The 16,247-nt window shown below is 34.6% G+C and overlaps 1 protein-coding gene across 20 annotated transcripts in view; it reads right to left on the bottom strand.

Annotated features, from left to right (window-relative positions):
- The window catches only part of DLG1 (discs large MAGUK scaffold protein 1), a 285,790-nt gene that overhangs the window by 243,758 nt on the left and 25,785 nt on the right, over nucleotides 1–16,247 (bottom strand). The window contains exon 1 of one of the 20 annotated variants that reach the window (XM_067738509.1): nucleotides 436–620. The exons of the other annotated variants lie outside the window; for them this stretch is intronic. Within the exon in view, the coding sequence (XP_067594610.1) occupies nucleotides 436–465 (30 nt within the window). The 5' untranslated portion in view covers nucleotides 466–620. Of the gene's footprint in view, nucleotides 1–435; nucleotides 621–16,247 lie in introns of those variants that run through there. 20 annotated transcript variants of the gene reach the window in all.

Genomic DNA, 16,247 nt, shown 5'->3' with positions numbered 1-16,247 from the left:
TCTTCTTAAAACAAAAATTAACTATATTTGCAATAAATAAATGGGAGAGTCCAGAAAATGTTCTCAAAATGAGTTATACTTTCAACCAGCATGACATATGGGGACAGAAAATAAAGTAGAGGGGGAGAACTTTGAGAATATATTTAGAAGATTTAAATATAATCAGGGTCCTATAAACCTTTGCTGTTGGGAGAAATGCTTCCTGTAAATCTCAGGGAAAAAAAATATCCGTTCAATATACTCAATATTTTTAGCTATCTGAAACACATTTCAGAATATTACCTTTCCTAAAGGATATAAACTAAGCATCAAATGGATTCAAATATCTATTTTCAAATATATAACAATGGTTACACTTTATTTTTTAAATATATTATAAACAAAAAGGTCTCTCACACTGTCACTAACAAAGGTAGAAAGCATACTATATCTTACCTTTGTGGTTACAATGCACAGGCAATCCATTACTCTACCATTACAATATTTAATACATAAAGCAGTTTACTGCAAACTATTTTAAGTTGCCTATATGAACAAAAAGTAAAAATAAAGTTGTGAGATAAAACCACTGATGAAAAGTTATAACTGTGACAAGATCTCTCCAGGATCCATTCTTAGAGGTAGCAATTTTTCTACTACCTGAAATACAGGAAACCAGAATGTGTCACGTGCCCTACAATCTTCTTTATGTAATCTGTATCTGAAGAACTTGAAATTATCCCACAAAACACTGTGGAAGAGGTCAGGGTTTATTCCGCAAGAGTTCACTGCTGCTTCAGATGCTGTCTCATTAATCCCTCTTTTAAAGATATGAGGTTGACAGGGAGGCATCTAATGAAATGTTCCACAAAGAGGTTTCCCCGATATAAATTTAAAACTCCTCCTTGTTTGCTACAGTTTGGATATTCAAAAAATAACTACCAAAAGAAAAAAAAATCACTAAAAAAAAAAAAAAATGCAAGCAAACAGTTCTTCCACTAAACCATTTCAGCAACTGCAGCTTGCAAAGTAATGACTTTCTCAGACAGTAATGAATGGAATATTCCATGTGGTATTTTTGAGAAGGGGAGAGAGAAGAACAAAATGCAATAATTTAAAATATTATCTCTAAAACTTACCTTTTCTCCCTTTATTAAAAAATGGTAATAATAACATTTTACCAATTAAGTCAGATTTTAACTTTAGTGCCCTATTAAATCTATTTCACTTAATCCCTTAAAAAAAAAGAACACCACCACAAAAAGATAACTGTAACTATGTACCATTTCAAACTCTTCAAGAAGACTTCATTTTTAACCCAGAAGTAGCCTAACTTTGTGAATTCATGTCTTTTCCTCAAAAATCACTGAAAATAGAGCTAGACAGGCTGACAGGACAAGGCATAGGGCTACAACTGGCTTTCAGTCTCATAACCTTGCAGCCATGCTCCCCTGTAAAAATGTGTAATAAGGAAGAGCATTACCTGCAATTTCTGTCCACAAGGTTTCCTCATAGTCTACAGGTATTATAAACTGCCTCAAATTCAAACAAGTGAACTGTTCCCATTTTCTTCTTATACCTCACTCCTATAGTTGGTTTCTCCCTTAGTGTTCTGTGTTTATGTGTAATTTTTATTATCTAAAATAGTCTACCCTAGAGAGAGAAGGCATTCCTAAGTTTGGCAGACCTCATAACACTGGAGATTGAAAATCACTATAGCAAGAGTCAGAAATAGTGTTGCAGCCCATTAACAGAGTTGAAACTGTTTAACTTTTAAGTAGTCATATTCTTAGGTGAATACAGATGAAATAATCAAATATCTACTTTAAGCAGACTCAACATATATTTAACAACATATTATTAAAATAATATATCTAAAATATTACTTTATTCTACTCACATTCAGAAAACAATTATAGTCAAACTTCACATTCACCTTAAACGTTAGGGTCGTCATTATAACTACAGCCACTTTTTGAATTAACTCGTATCTCAAACATCATTTTCATTTCCATCTAAGTTGTTTAGATGCTGTACTTTTTTTAATCCATCTATTAAAATATCACCTGAGTCCTTTCTCTCTCTCTTCTCCTTCTGGGACCCCTATAATGCGAATGTTGGTACATTTAATGTTGTCCCAGAGGTCTCTTAGGCTTTCATCAAAATACTAGAAAACAGAATCCAACAACACATTAAAAGGATCATTCACCATGATCAAGTGAGATTTATCCCAGGGATGCAAGGATTCTTCAATATACGCAAATCAATCAATGTGATACACCATATTAACAAATTTAAGAATAAAAACCATATGATCATCTCAATATATGCAGAAAAATAGCTTTTGACAAAGTTTAACACCCATTTATGATAAATACTCTAATAGGCACAGAGGGAACCTACCTCAACATAATAAAGACCATATATGACAAACCCACAGGAAATATCATTTCCAAAGGTGAAAAACTGAAAGCATTTCTTCTAAGATCAGGAAAAAGACCAGGATGTCCACTCTTGCCAATATTATTCAACATAGTTTTGGAAGTCCTAGCCACAACAATCAGAGAAGAAAAAGAAATAAAAGGAATACAAATTGGAAAAGAAGAAATAACTGTCATTGTTTGCAAATAACATGACACTATACATAGATAATCCTAAAGATGCCACCAGAAAACTACTATAGCTAATCAATGAATCTGGTGAAGTTGCAGGATATGAAATTAATGCACAGAAATCTCTTGCATTCCTATACACTAAAAACGAAAGATCAGAAAGAGAAATTAAGGAAACAATCCAATTCACCATTGCAAAAAAAAGAAAAAAATACCTAGGAATAAACCTACCTAAGGAAAGAAAGGTAGGTTTTTGTACTCAAAGTTTCTGTACTCAGAAAACTACAAGACGCTGATGAAAGAAATAAAAGATGACACAAACAGATGGAGAGATATACCATGTTCTTGGATTGGAAGAATCAATATTGTGAAAATGAATGAACTACACTACCCAAAGCAATCTACAGATTCAATGCAATCCCTATCAAATTACCAATGGCATTTTTTACAGAACTAGAACAAGAAATCTTAAAATTTGTATGGAGACACAAAAGACCCCGACTAGCCAAAGCAATCTTGAGGGGAAAAAACAGAGCTGGAGGAATCAGACTCCATGACTTTAGACTATACTACAAAGCTACAGTAATCAAGACAATATGGTATTGGCACAAAAACAGAAATATAGGTCAATGGAACAGGACAGAAGGCCCAGAGATAAACCCACACACCTATGGTCAACTAATCTATGACAAAGGAGGCAAGGATATACAATGGAAAAAAGACAGGGTCTTCAATAAGTGGTGCTGGGAAAACTGGACAGCTACACATAAAAGAATGAAATTAGAACACTCCCTAACACCATACACAAAAATAAACTCAAAATGGATTAAAGACCTAAATGTAAGACGGGACACTATAAAACTCTTAGAGGAGAACATAAAAAGAACACTCTTTGACATAAATCACAGCAAGATCTTTTCTGACTCACCTCCTAGAGTAATGGAAATAAAAACAAAAATAAACAAATGGTACATAATGAAACTTAAAAGCTTTTGCACAGCAAAGGAAACCATAAACAAGAGGAAAAGACAACCCTCAGAATGGGAGAAAATATTTGCAAGTGACTCAACGGACAAAGGATTAATCTCCAAAATATATAAACAGCTCATGCAGTTCAGTATTAAAAAAACAAATAACCCAACCAAAAAATGGGCAGAAGACCTTAACAGACATTTCTCCAAAGAAGACATCTCCAAAGATGGCCAAGAAGTACAATGAAAAGCTGCTCAACATCACTAATTATTAGAGAAATGCAAATCAAAACTACAATGAGGTATCACCTCACACCAGTCAGAATGACCATCATCACAAAATCTACAAACAACAAATGCTGGAGAAGGAGAACAGGGAACCCTCCTGCACTGCTGGTGGGAATGTAAATTGATACAACCACTATGGAGAACAGTATGGAAGTTCCTTAAAAAAATAAAAATAGAATTATCATATGACCCAGCAATCACACTACTGGGCATATACCCAGGGAAAACCATAATTTAAAAAGACATATGCACCCCCATGTTCATTGCAGCACTATTTACAATAGCCAGGTCATGGAAGCAACCTAAATGCCCATTGACAGGTGAATGGATAAAGAAGATGTGGTACATATATACAATGGAATATTACTCAGCCATAAAAAGGAATGGAACTAGGTCATTTGTAGAGATGTGGATGGATCTAGAGACTGTCATACAGAGTGAAGTAAGTCAGAAAGAGAAAAACAAATATCGTATATTAACGCATATATGTGGAATCTAGAAAAATGGTACAGATGAACCGGTTTGCAAGGCAGAAATAGAGACACAGACGTAGAGAACAAACATATGGACACCAAAGGGGGAAAAGAGGGGTAGGATGAATTGGGAGATTGGGATTGACATATATACACTAATATGGATAAAACAGATAACTAATAAGAACCTGCTGTATAAAAAATAAATAAAAATATTTTCACACACACCCCAAAAATAAATAAAATAAAATAAAATATCACCTGACACTTTATCCCAAATCACTGCTAGTACCTATTCACATAACAGACAATTTTTCCCATTGGTTTTCTCAGTATATATTATAATCTCTACAACATAATCACTTACTATGTTACTCTTTAGTATACTTTTTAATCCAATGCCTATGGTTTTTAAGGCCATACTCAGGAATGATTATTTAATCTGCCTTAAATTCTACACTCATTGCATCTTTTATAAACATCCAACCTGGCACTGATTAAGGACATAACAAGTCAATGTATTCTTCTCAAATAGTCATTTGCTGTGCAAAATAACTTATAAATTACTCTGTAATATAAGCAAGTTTAGAGGTCTCAAATATAAGCCTTTTGGGATGGCGACATCTCACCTAATATTCAGGCACATAAGATATTTAACAGTATTTTAGAATACCTATGGCTTTCTATATACAGGCAATTGTTTCCAACCATGATAGAATAATAGGGAACAGACTAACTCTCCCACTTTAAAACAACTAAAAAAATAGGACAAATAAGAAACAATGATTTTCAGATGTTGGACAAAGTCCCATAAATGCCCAGGAAACTGCCTGGAAAAACTTTCCACGCTGCAGCAGAGGGAGGGGGAAACTAAACAAAGTCCAGCAATCTAAGATAAGGAGACAGAGTTGAGAATTCAGGAAGGCCAAGGTGTGTAAAATTCACAGGTAAGAGTACCAGAGAGGAGAGGTGCATAGTGAGAGCTCCACAGATCTGCAGAATTCCTCTTCAGTCTTCATTATTTCTTTTTTTTTAAATTTTTATTGCAGTATAGTTGCTTTACAATGTTGTGTTAGTTTCTACTGTCCAGCAAAGGGAATCAGCTATACATATACATATATCCTCTCTTTTTTGGATTCCCTTCCCACTTAGGTCACCACAGAGCACTGAGTAGAGTTCTCTGTGCTATACAGTAGGTTCTCATTAGTTATCTATTTTATACATAGTATCAATAGTGTATATATGTCAACCCCAATCTCCCAATTCATCCCACCCCCACCCCCTTCCCCCTTGGTATCCATACGTTTGTTCTCTAGTCTGTGTCTCTATTTCTGCTTTGTAAATAAGACTGTCTATACCATTTTTTTCAGATTCCACATATATGTGTTAATATACGATACTTGTTTTTCTCTTTCTGACTTACTTCATTCTGTATGACAGTCTCTAGGACCATCCATGCCTCTACAAGTGACCCAATTTCATTCCTTTTTATGGCTGAGTAATATTCCATTGTATATAGGTACCACATCTTATTTATCCATTCCTCTGTTGATTGACATTTAGATTGTTTCCATGTCCTGGCTACTGTAAACAGTGCTGCAATGAACATTGGGGTGCATGTGTCTTTTTATATTATGGTTTTCCCTGGGTATATGCCCAGTAGTGGGATTGCTGGGTCATATGGTAGTTCTATTTTTAGTTTTTTAAGGAACCTCCATACTGTTCTCCATAGTGGCTGTATCAATTTACATTCCCACCAACAGTGCAAGAGGGTTTCCTTTTCACCACACCCTCTCCAGCATTTAATGTTTGTAGATTTTGTGATGATGACCATTCTGACTGGTGTGAGGTGATATCTTATTGTAGTTTTAATTTGCATTTCTCTAATAATTAGTGATGTTGAGCATTTTTTCATGTGTTTGTTGGCCATCGAGTATCTTCTTTGGAGAAATGTCTATTTAGGTCTTCTACCCATTTTTTGATTGGGTTGTTCCCTCAGAATAGGAAAAAATATTTGCAAACGAAGCAACTGACAAAGGATTAATCTCCAAAATATACTAATAGCTCATGGAGCTCAGAGTCTTCATTAGTTCTGATCAGTCATGCATATAAGGAAACTTGAGGCTGGGGAAAGAACCCTAGAAAGAAGCAGGTAGAACAATTCCCAGAACTCACACAGGACCAAGAATAATGGAAAAACTCATAATATACAGGCTCTGGGTGGAGTACCCAGAAGAGTACTGGGACAAAATTAACCCTATACTGAAGGCTGCTTGGTCCCACTAAAAAAAAACTTTTTAAAAGCAAGTTTCAAAAGGATCACGCTGTTTCCAAGTAAGTTAACTGCATCCCAAAACAAACCTCAAGAATATTTAAAGCAGGGCTTCCCTGGTGGCGCAGTGGTTGAGAATCTGCCTACCAATGCAGGGGACATGGGTTCGAGCCCTGGTCTGGGAAGATCCCACATGCCGCAGAGCAACTAGGCCCATGAGCCACAATTACTGAGCCTGCGTGTCTGGAAACTGTGCTCCGCAGCAAGAGAGGCCACAATAGTGAGAGGCCCGCACACCGCGATGAAGAGTGGCCCCCACTTGCCACAACTAGAGAAAGCCCTCACACAGAAACGAAGACCCAACACAGCCATAAATAAATAAATTTTAAAAAATAAAAAAATTTTAAAAAAAGAATATTTAAAGCAATAGAAAAATATTTAGGACCTGAAAAGGTAAAATTCATAATGTCTGCCAAATCTAACTAAAAAACTTCCAGGTATTTAAAAAAGAGGTACATATAACCCAGAGAAGAGAAAAAACAATCAATAAAAAAACCCAGAACCACAGAAACAGACCCACAGACATAGAAAACAAACTTATGGTTACCAAAGGGGGAGGCAATGGGGAGGGACAAATTAGGGGTATGGGATTAACAGATACAAACTACTAAACATAAAATAGATAAGCAACAAGAATTTATCTGTATAGCACAGGACATTATACCCAATATTTTATAATAACCTATAATAAAATATAATCTGCAAAAAAACTGAATCACTATGCTGTACACCTGAAACACAATACTGTAAATCAACTATACTTCAATAAAAACAAACAAAAAAACCCACCCCAAAATGACAGATGATAGAAGTAGTACCCAAGGACATTTTAAAAATTGTTATAAATTTATCCCATATATCCATGAAAACAGAGAAAAGCATGAGCATGTTAATGAGACAGAAAATAAAAAAGGAACCAAATCAAACTTCTAGAGATAAAAATTTAAATGTCTGAAAAGAAAAACTGATTAAATGAGATTAACAGTAGATTCAATACTTCAGAAAATTAATGAACTGAATCAACACAGCAACAGAAACTGTCCAAAATATAACACATAGAGAAAGAAAGAAAAAAAATGAATCACATCAGTGAGCTATGGGACAAATTCAATCAACCCAATAAACATGTATTTAGAGTCCCTAAAACAAAGGAGAGGGAACAGAAAAAATATTACTGAAATAATGGAGAAAAAAATTTCCATATTTGGTGAAAATTATAAACCCACAGATCCAAGAAACTCAACAAATCCCAAAGACATGAAGAAAATTGTAACAACCTAAAGTATATGGGAATGATAAGCACCAAACTCAGGACAGTGGTTAATTCTGGGGGATGAGGCAGAGAAGGAAATCAGGGTGGAAAATAAAGGATCTTCAACTATGTAACATTTTAAGTTACCTTAAGCTAGGTAATAGGTACATGGAGAGTCAAAATATTCTCTTTGGTTTCTGTATAACAAAGATCTTTTTTTTCTAATAATGCTTACACAAAAAGAAGACAATCCAACAAGACAGTTGCCAAGAAGACAAAAAAACTGCAAAAACAGAAAGCAGACTGTAGCAAATGACATGAAGAAAAATCAGGGAAGGTAAAGGGCTAAAATGACATGGAAAAGGGATTTATGTTCTTTATCCTTTGCTACATTGATAAATTACTGAGTATGCAACATTTTAACATAAATAAAAAGATTATTTTATAAATCTACCATTTACTGAGCACTTAATATGTGTGTCAGACTCTGATGTAAGTTTTATATAAATTATCCCATTTCATACTTAAAGGCACCAAAGGAAGTGAGTTCTGTTTTCAATTCCACTTTACAGATGATGAAACTAAAAGAAGAGAAATTAAACAATCCGCCCTACATTATACAATATAATGCAACAGACCTAAATACAGACATGGAAAGAAAATTACAGAATGATACATATATGGCTTTCATTTTAAATATATATATGAGCTAAACAATATATTCATTAACATATAGGATTAACTGAATAAACACATACCAAATGGTTAATGGTGGTTGTCTCAGTGAAAGAATATTTAAAAAAAGACTAATTTTCAACAATGTACATTTCTCTGTATATGTATGTTTTAAGATATGCCTGAATTATCTTTGTAATCAGAGAGTTTTTTTCTTTTTAAGTAAATAACTGAAAAAGAGCAACTCCTGTGGAAAAGAAGCATCAGAAGCCAGGTTACATTATATTGGGAATGAGAGGGAAGGACAGAATAAATGTAAACTACTTTTTTCAAGAAGCTTAGCTAGGAAGAGAAGGAATACTATAGAGGTCCTACTGAGAAGAACTTTTTCCTGTTTGTCTGGTTTTCTTTTAATGGAATCTTTGAACATATTTATAGGATAAAGGGAAGAAGGGAACAAAGGTCCAAGAGAGAGGAAGAGGTTATAGCTATTACATGAGGAGTGCAGAGAATGAGATTCCAAAGATAAAAGGATCAAGAGCACAACAGAAGCTGTTAATATTTATTTGAGACAGTGACTTTCACATAATTGAAAACATATTTTTCTAAAAAGTTAGGAATTTTTGCAGTAAGTATGTATTACTTTGGTAATCCAAACAAAGAGGGAGGGTATTTTTTTTTAATTTCCATACACTTTACTGGGAAAAATTATATATGCATTCTATTCCAACTCAAGATCCCCATATTTTTCACATCTGAAGAAACAGAAAGGGGAGGGTTTAAGAGCATATGAGAAGACATCAATGCTCTAGTACTGAAGATAGTAACAGATGCAGATATGGATATATAACAATCAAAATTATTTAAATGAGTTACTGAAAATGCCTTATAATCAAAACTCGTAAGTTAAGATGCCTTCTAATCGGGATGCCTTCTTGCAGCACATAAATCTATAACCACTGTGGCATACTTAAGCTTTAACAGAGATTTTTATTTTCTTAGTAACTATAACATTTTGCCAAGTTTTCTCCTAGATTAACAGCTTGGCATAATATGGTAGTTGTTTCACTTTTCTCATAACATTTTATTGTATTTCACTTCCATTTCAAAGTTATTGATTTAGGGGTATGTCCTTCAGTTCTAGAACTGGCAACTACCATTTAAACACTGCAATAAGACTGTCAGAGATATAAACATAAAAATATAAAAATTACATAATAGTGAATGTAAAATAACAGCATAGTAGTCATCAAAATCACTTGCAGAAACATTTAATGTACAACTCACTTAGTACACAGACTTGTCAGTTTTGGTCTTGATGAAATTTTTCAATTACAGGGTTTTTGCATAAGGGTTGTGCATTATTTCAAATTTTGTACATTTTATTTTCTTCGTAATACACCACTTAAAAACTGGAATTAAATGAGACAGCACTGTAAATCTGGTGGTACAGAGAGGGAGTTCAAACTAGTGTCTCTGGGATGTATTATCTGAGAGATAGAGACATTCTGTTAGAGAAATAAACATTAGGGAGAAGGATGAAAACCTTGAGAACACTGATAAAGGAAACAGGAAAAAGAACTGACCACCAATATAAAGGACTGTCAACTGCAATTCAAAACTGTGAAAAATTATGAAGCTGTGCTATAAAATTTGGTCAGCTGTCTTCTAAAGTCCATAGTAAGAACTGAAGTGGAGGTCTGCATTAGGGATATACAATTATAAGATAGATGGTACCAAAAGTACTGAATTTGAATATGGACTGATAATAGCACTGTGTAGATAATAGCATTGTATCAATTTTAAATTTTCTCAGTCTGATAATTGTATACTAGATGTTTTTAGAAATGTTCATATAAAATAAAATAAATATTTTAATGAAAATATCCTCGTTCATAGGAGATACGTGCTGAAGCATTTAAGGGTAAAATCATGATGTCTGCAATTTGCTCTCAAATGGGTCAGCAAGAATAAAATTAAAAAGTGTGTGTGTATGTGTACAGAGAGCAAGAAAACGTGACAAAATGGCAATTTTACTATTCTTGTAAGTTTTCTGTAGATAAACACTTTTTCAAAATAACAAATTTTTTACAAGAGAGAAATTGAAAAAAGGTCCAAAATAACAGTAAAATATAAGTCTTATAAGAAAAGTACAAAGTGCTATAGGCATTCAGAAGGGATTCATTTCGGAGAAAAGATGAGTGAAGACCTCACATGGAAGGTTTCTGAGCTGGGCCATGCAGGATAGGTAAAGTACAGACATTCCAGTTGGAATATATATACCAAACCATTTTCAGCAGCCACTGTTGCAGAGAGGGATTTCACTTTCTTATGTTAAATATCTCCTATTTTTTTCCTACAAACTTGCCTGTTATGTTTCTATCTCTATTAAAATTACTAGCTCTTTCTCTTATTTTATTAACTTTATTGTGGCATTTTCATTTGTCTAGGTAACAAATCCAATTACCAAGAAAGTTATTAAATAAAGTTAAGACAGAAACATCTGCCTTTGAAGCCTGAAGTTTTGAGTTCTAATCTCAGGTTTTCTACATGATAATAACGTAAGTTTGGGCAGTCACAACATCCCTGAACTACAGTTTGCTGAATTCTAAAGTTAGTATCAGCTCTAAGTACTAAAGACCAAAATCTGGCTTACCTCATATATATTAGGAGACTATACCAAGAATCCATGGTCCTATAACATCTCAAAATAAAATAATGTGTGTGAAGGTGCCCTTTAAAACTATGCAATTTGAAAATAATAAAATTATTCTTATAATCCTTTCCTACGGAACACGTGAACATTTTTTAAGAAAGGAAGAACATAATGTATCAGTTTTAAAAATTAATACAATAAGCCATTATTCCTGGCTGATTCTAGTTCTGGGGCAGTGAAACTTCAAAATGAACTTGGGAAAACTGTGCCAGCATGCAAGGACATGCTGAAAGACTAATGACCTCATGTCAAGAGGACATGGAGGGATCTCTTCAAGAGATCCCCCAAATTTGGAGTAATCTGAGTATCCAAAGAATAATAACTGAAATGGATTGTAAACACTAAATAAAATCCTTCAGTCCATAGTGACATTTTTTTTTTAAAGAGCAAGAAAAAGGGGGGAAACTTATCAGTCACTTTTGCAGGGGATCATCGTGCAAACAGAAAATATAAGCTTTACCCTATCTTTCTAGGAGAAACAAAGTTTCATCCCTAGCTGATGGAGATAAGTACTTTTTACAGAAGAATACCAACTAATAAATACAAATAGAATGATAAAATTAGAAGGGAAAAGCAACATTTTGAAACCTCTAATGGAATGTGATTCAGGCAAGGATCATTAATGGGTGAATCAGGTAAAATATTCACTCAATACAAGGTGCTAAAGTACTACCCTCATAGATTCTTAATAATTACAAAGAGAAAAACATAACTATACAAGGAGGACTTGGAGGTCACCACCTTTAAGTAATCATACTTATCATCAAAAGCACAACAACTTGATATTGTGTGCTTCCTGCTGCGATGCAACATGAAGTGCCATATATCACTATGAAGTCTGCTTACCAAAAATGAGTCTTATCAACCTTGACATCTAACTTCCTGTTATCAGAAATATAAGACTTAGTGGAATGACTTAAACAACATGAACAGACTACTAAACAAATACACAATGGGTGTTATTCTATAAGACAACTGGCATGGTCTCTACAAAAAGTCAGTCATTTAAAGAGGGGGAAAAAAAAGATGGGGAGGCCATTCCTCTAGATTGTAAGAGAGTAAAGACAATGAACCAGATTTGATATGTGCCCTCCCGACTCATTCCAATGCCTGCTCCCAGATCTTCACATTTGCTTTCCACCCTGAGCAGCCCTAGCAACACCTTGTGCCTCTGGCCTGCTGCCCACATCTCATCCTCTCACCTCCTCATTTGGGGCTTTCCTGCAAAGCACAAAACCAAATACCATATGCCCTGCACCCACAAATCCACAACCTGAAGTGCAGGGGAATTCTTGTTCACTAGAAGCCAGTAGATAAATTCTTGCCCTTTCCCTCCTTGGATGCAGTATATATGGCTTCTCATGGATGCAATACCCAGGATCCAGCAATCAGTCACACTTAGTGGCAGGAAGCATTCCTGTATTAGTTTTCCCTTATTTCCAGCTTATTCAACTTTTCCCTCACCTGTGCTTCCTAGCAGTGAATGAACTCCCTAAATAAAGTACATAATAGCACATTAGCCCTCTGCCTCAAGTTCTGTTAATAGGGAAATCCAGATAATAGCAGAGACTTAATGTTCAAATGCAGTACATGAATCTTAACTGGATTCTGACTTTTAAAAGTCCTAAAAGATAGATCAGAAATGACTGTATGGATTGGAGAGAAAATTTAATAATTATTAACTTTCTTAGGTGTGATAATAGTTCTAAGGTTACACAGGAGAATATCTGACTATTCTTACTCATAGGAGATATGTGATAAAGTTTTTACAGTTAAGTGTACATTGGAGCATTTAATTACGACAGTAATGAATACTATCAAGTAGAGGTAGAAAGTGCTATAATAGGAGCTCTGGCAATGAGAGGTAAAAGAAGCCTTCTATCAGGAAGTGACCTTGTAGTGATCCTTGACTCTCTTGTAGTGATCTCTGACTCTTACAACCCATTTCCAAACTGTCCTCGAATCCTTGAGATCTACACTCAAAATATCTCATAATTCAGCCATTTAGCACCTCCATTATCACACTTTGGTTCAAGCCTATATCCATCCTTAACTGGACTACTTAAACAGATTCCTAACAGGTCTCCTGCTTCTACCCTTACTACAGTATATTTTCAACAAAATAGCCTGAATGATCCTTTTAAAGGTTAGGTTAAATGATGTCACTCCTCTGCTCCAAAACTGCAAAAGCTTCACATGATCTGCCCCTGTCTTACCCTCTGACCTCATCTCCCATTACTCTCTCCCTTTCTCACTCTGCTCTAGCCATACTGGCCATCTTGCTATTTCTCATATATTCTAGCCTTCTTCTTGCCTTAGTCTTTGCAGTGGTTATCCCCCAAATAACTGTATCAACTTCCAATTCTTTGTACAAGTATCACTTCAACAAGGCCCATCATAAATACCCTACTTAAAACTGAAAAGCACACCCCCCATCTGGCATCCCTGCTCCCCTTAATCTGCTCTACCTTTTTTCCTCTCACATCACTTATCACCTTCTAGCACACTAGATAAATGCATGATATACAATAGGTGCTCAGTATTTGACATTTAAAATAAAATGCTAAAAATGAGCAGGAGTTGGCAAAAGAAATAAGAATCTTCTCGCAGAGGGAACATTATGTGGGGACCCCAAGCTAAGAGGATCCAGTGACCAAAGAAGGAAAGCACTCTAAAAGATGAGTGGAGAAACAGGCAGTGGCCAAATAACTCAGGATTTCTGAGTCTCATGAGGGATTTCCTACTTCACTCTGAGAGAAATGGAAAACCAATGAAAGGTAATAACATAATTTGCATTTTATAAAGATAATCTTGGAAGCAAACTGGCCATAAATTCAAAAGGGTAAAGTGTGAATGCAGACAGGCCAAAAATCTAGGCAAAAAATCAGGGTGGTTTAGACTAGAGTGGCAAGAATGGAGACACATTGGAATGCTGATTCATGTGAAATTTTGCAAACTGAAGCACAAATTAGATGTAAACGTGAAAAGCAAAATAAAAGCTTCTGACAAATAATATAGTAGAGTATCTTTATCACCTAGGAGTTGGAAAACACTCCAGTAGGCACAAAAAGCATTAAACACAAATTGGACTATATTAAATTTAAGAAATCTTGATCATTAAAAGATTTCACTAAGAAAAGCATTCTTCAGAGTGGGAAAAAATATACATTACACATATACCTGACAAAAGAATCATATCCAGATAGAGACCTCCTACAAATCAATAAGACAGAAGATGTAAAGCAACAAAAAAAGTGTTAAAAACTTGGACACTTCAAAAAGATAGCAAAATGAACAATAAATATATGAAATGGTGTTTGTTAATTGTTAATCTTGTTAATGATAAGGAAAGTACAAATACAACAATATGAAGTACCAGTACACACCTAATGGAATGGTTGAAATTATTAATAAAAAGACTGACAATAACAAGTGTTGACAATTATGCGAAACAAATGAAACTTGCACATACTGGTGGTAATTATAAAAACAGGCATAATCACTCTGCAAAACAGTTTCCATTGTGTTCTAAAACTAAATGTATCATTTTCATAATTGGGTATATACCCAACAGAAATGCATACACAGGTGCCCAAAAAACATACACACTCAGTTCTGCTATAATGTTGTTCTGAAAATGCAAATTTGTTCCAACACAACTGATATATTAGGAAACAGTATGAACAAAGCACAATTTTCATGTTTGCTTATGCTCAATCATATCTATGAGAAACACTAGGTAAGGGCAGAAAACTGAACCCCGAAGAAACGAGCCACATAGGAATACATAAAATGCACATATTTCAAGGCTTTAGTTTGAGTGTTACGAGTCACACTCATCCATATCTGGTGTTACAACTTTTCATCCACTTTCAGATAATTCTCCCTGCCAGCACTTCACAGTAACTCACAAGTTGCAACCCGAACACACACTCCCATAGCAAACAAGACTTTTTTCAAGGTAAAATGTCATATTTATTGTAATATTATGCATTTCTTAGTCACTTATCATGTGTGAAACTGTGCTGCCATTTTTATTAGGTTCTTACCCTTTTTAAATGTGGCACTCACCAAGTTTTAAGTTTTGAGTCCCCTATTTTCTCAAGACATAAGCCCTGTGGGTTTCACTGCACACCTTTGCATAGTATGATGATTTTTAAGAACTTAAACATTATACTATGGCAGAAATAACTGTAAAAGAATATTCAAAAAGCAGCACTAACCCCAAACTGGAAACAAGTAAAATATCCACCATCAACAGAATGGATAAATATAGTGTGGTGTATCATACAATGGAATATTATACAGCAGTAATAATGAAAAAACTTCAAATCATGGAAGAAATTCACAAATGTAAGAAAAAAGCTAGACACAAGAAGCTAGAGTACATACTGTATAAATGTGTTAATATAGTTTTAAAAGAGGCAAAAAACACCAACACAATGGTGTTAGAAATCAGGATGGTCCTTTGAGGAAAAGGGATTAGGTAGTGAATAGGAAAGGTACAAGGGAGATTTTGGGGGTACTGGTACTTTTTGTTTTAATTGAGATTTAACGGACATACCATAAAATTCACCAAATTATAAGGTGTACTATTCACTGGTTTTTAGTATATTCGCAGAGCTGTGCAACGATCATCACTATTTAATTACAGAATCCGTTAGCAGTCATTTCATTTTTTTCCCATGGCCTGATGTATTCACAATGCAGTAATTCATCAAGCTGTACATTTATAATTTGTGGACCTTTATATATGAATATTACAAAGAACTTCAATAAATTTTTTAAAGTTAGTATTTAGAGGACTTCAGATTAAACCGTGCAGGCTGAATATACACTTCAACTCTGTCTCCTAACTCTACTTAAATTAAAGCAGATGGATTACTTTAAAGCATTAAATACAAGGTCAAAGAGAAGGGGAAAAGAGATATCCTCCCTATACCACTGAG

This window comes from Pseudorca crassidens, chromosome 5 (genome assembly GCF_039906515.1).
Source record: "Pseudorca crassidens isolate mPseCra1 chromosome 5, mPseCra1.hap1, whole genome shotgun sequence".
Lineage (NCBI taxonomy): Eukaryota > Metazoa > Chordata > Mammalia > Artiodactyla > Delphinidae > Pseudorca > Pseudorca crassidens.
The sequence above is the reverse complement of the archived record's forward strand: the minus strand, read 5'-3'. Positions and strand labels throughout refer to the sequence as shown.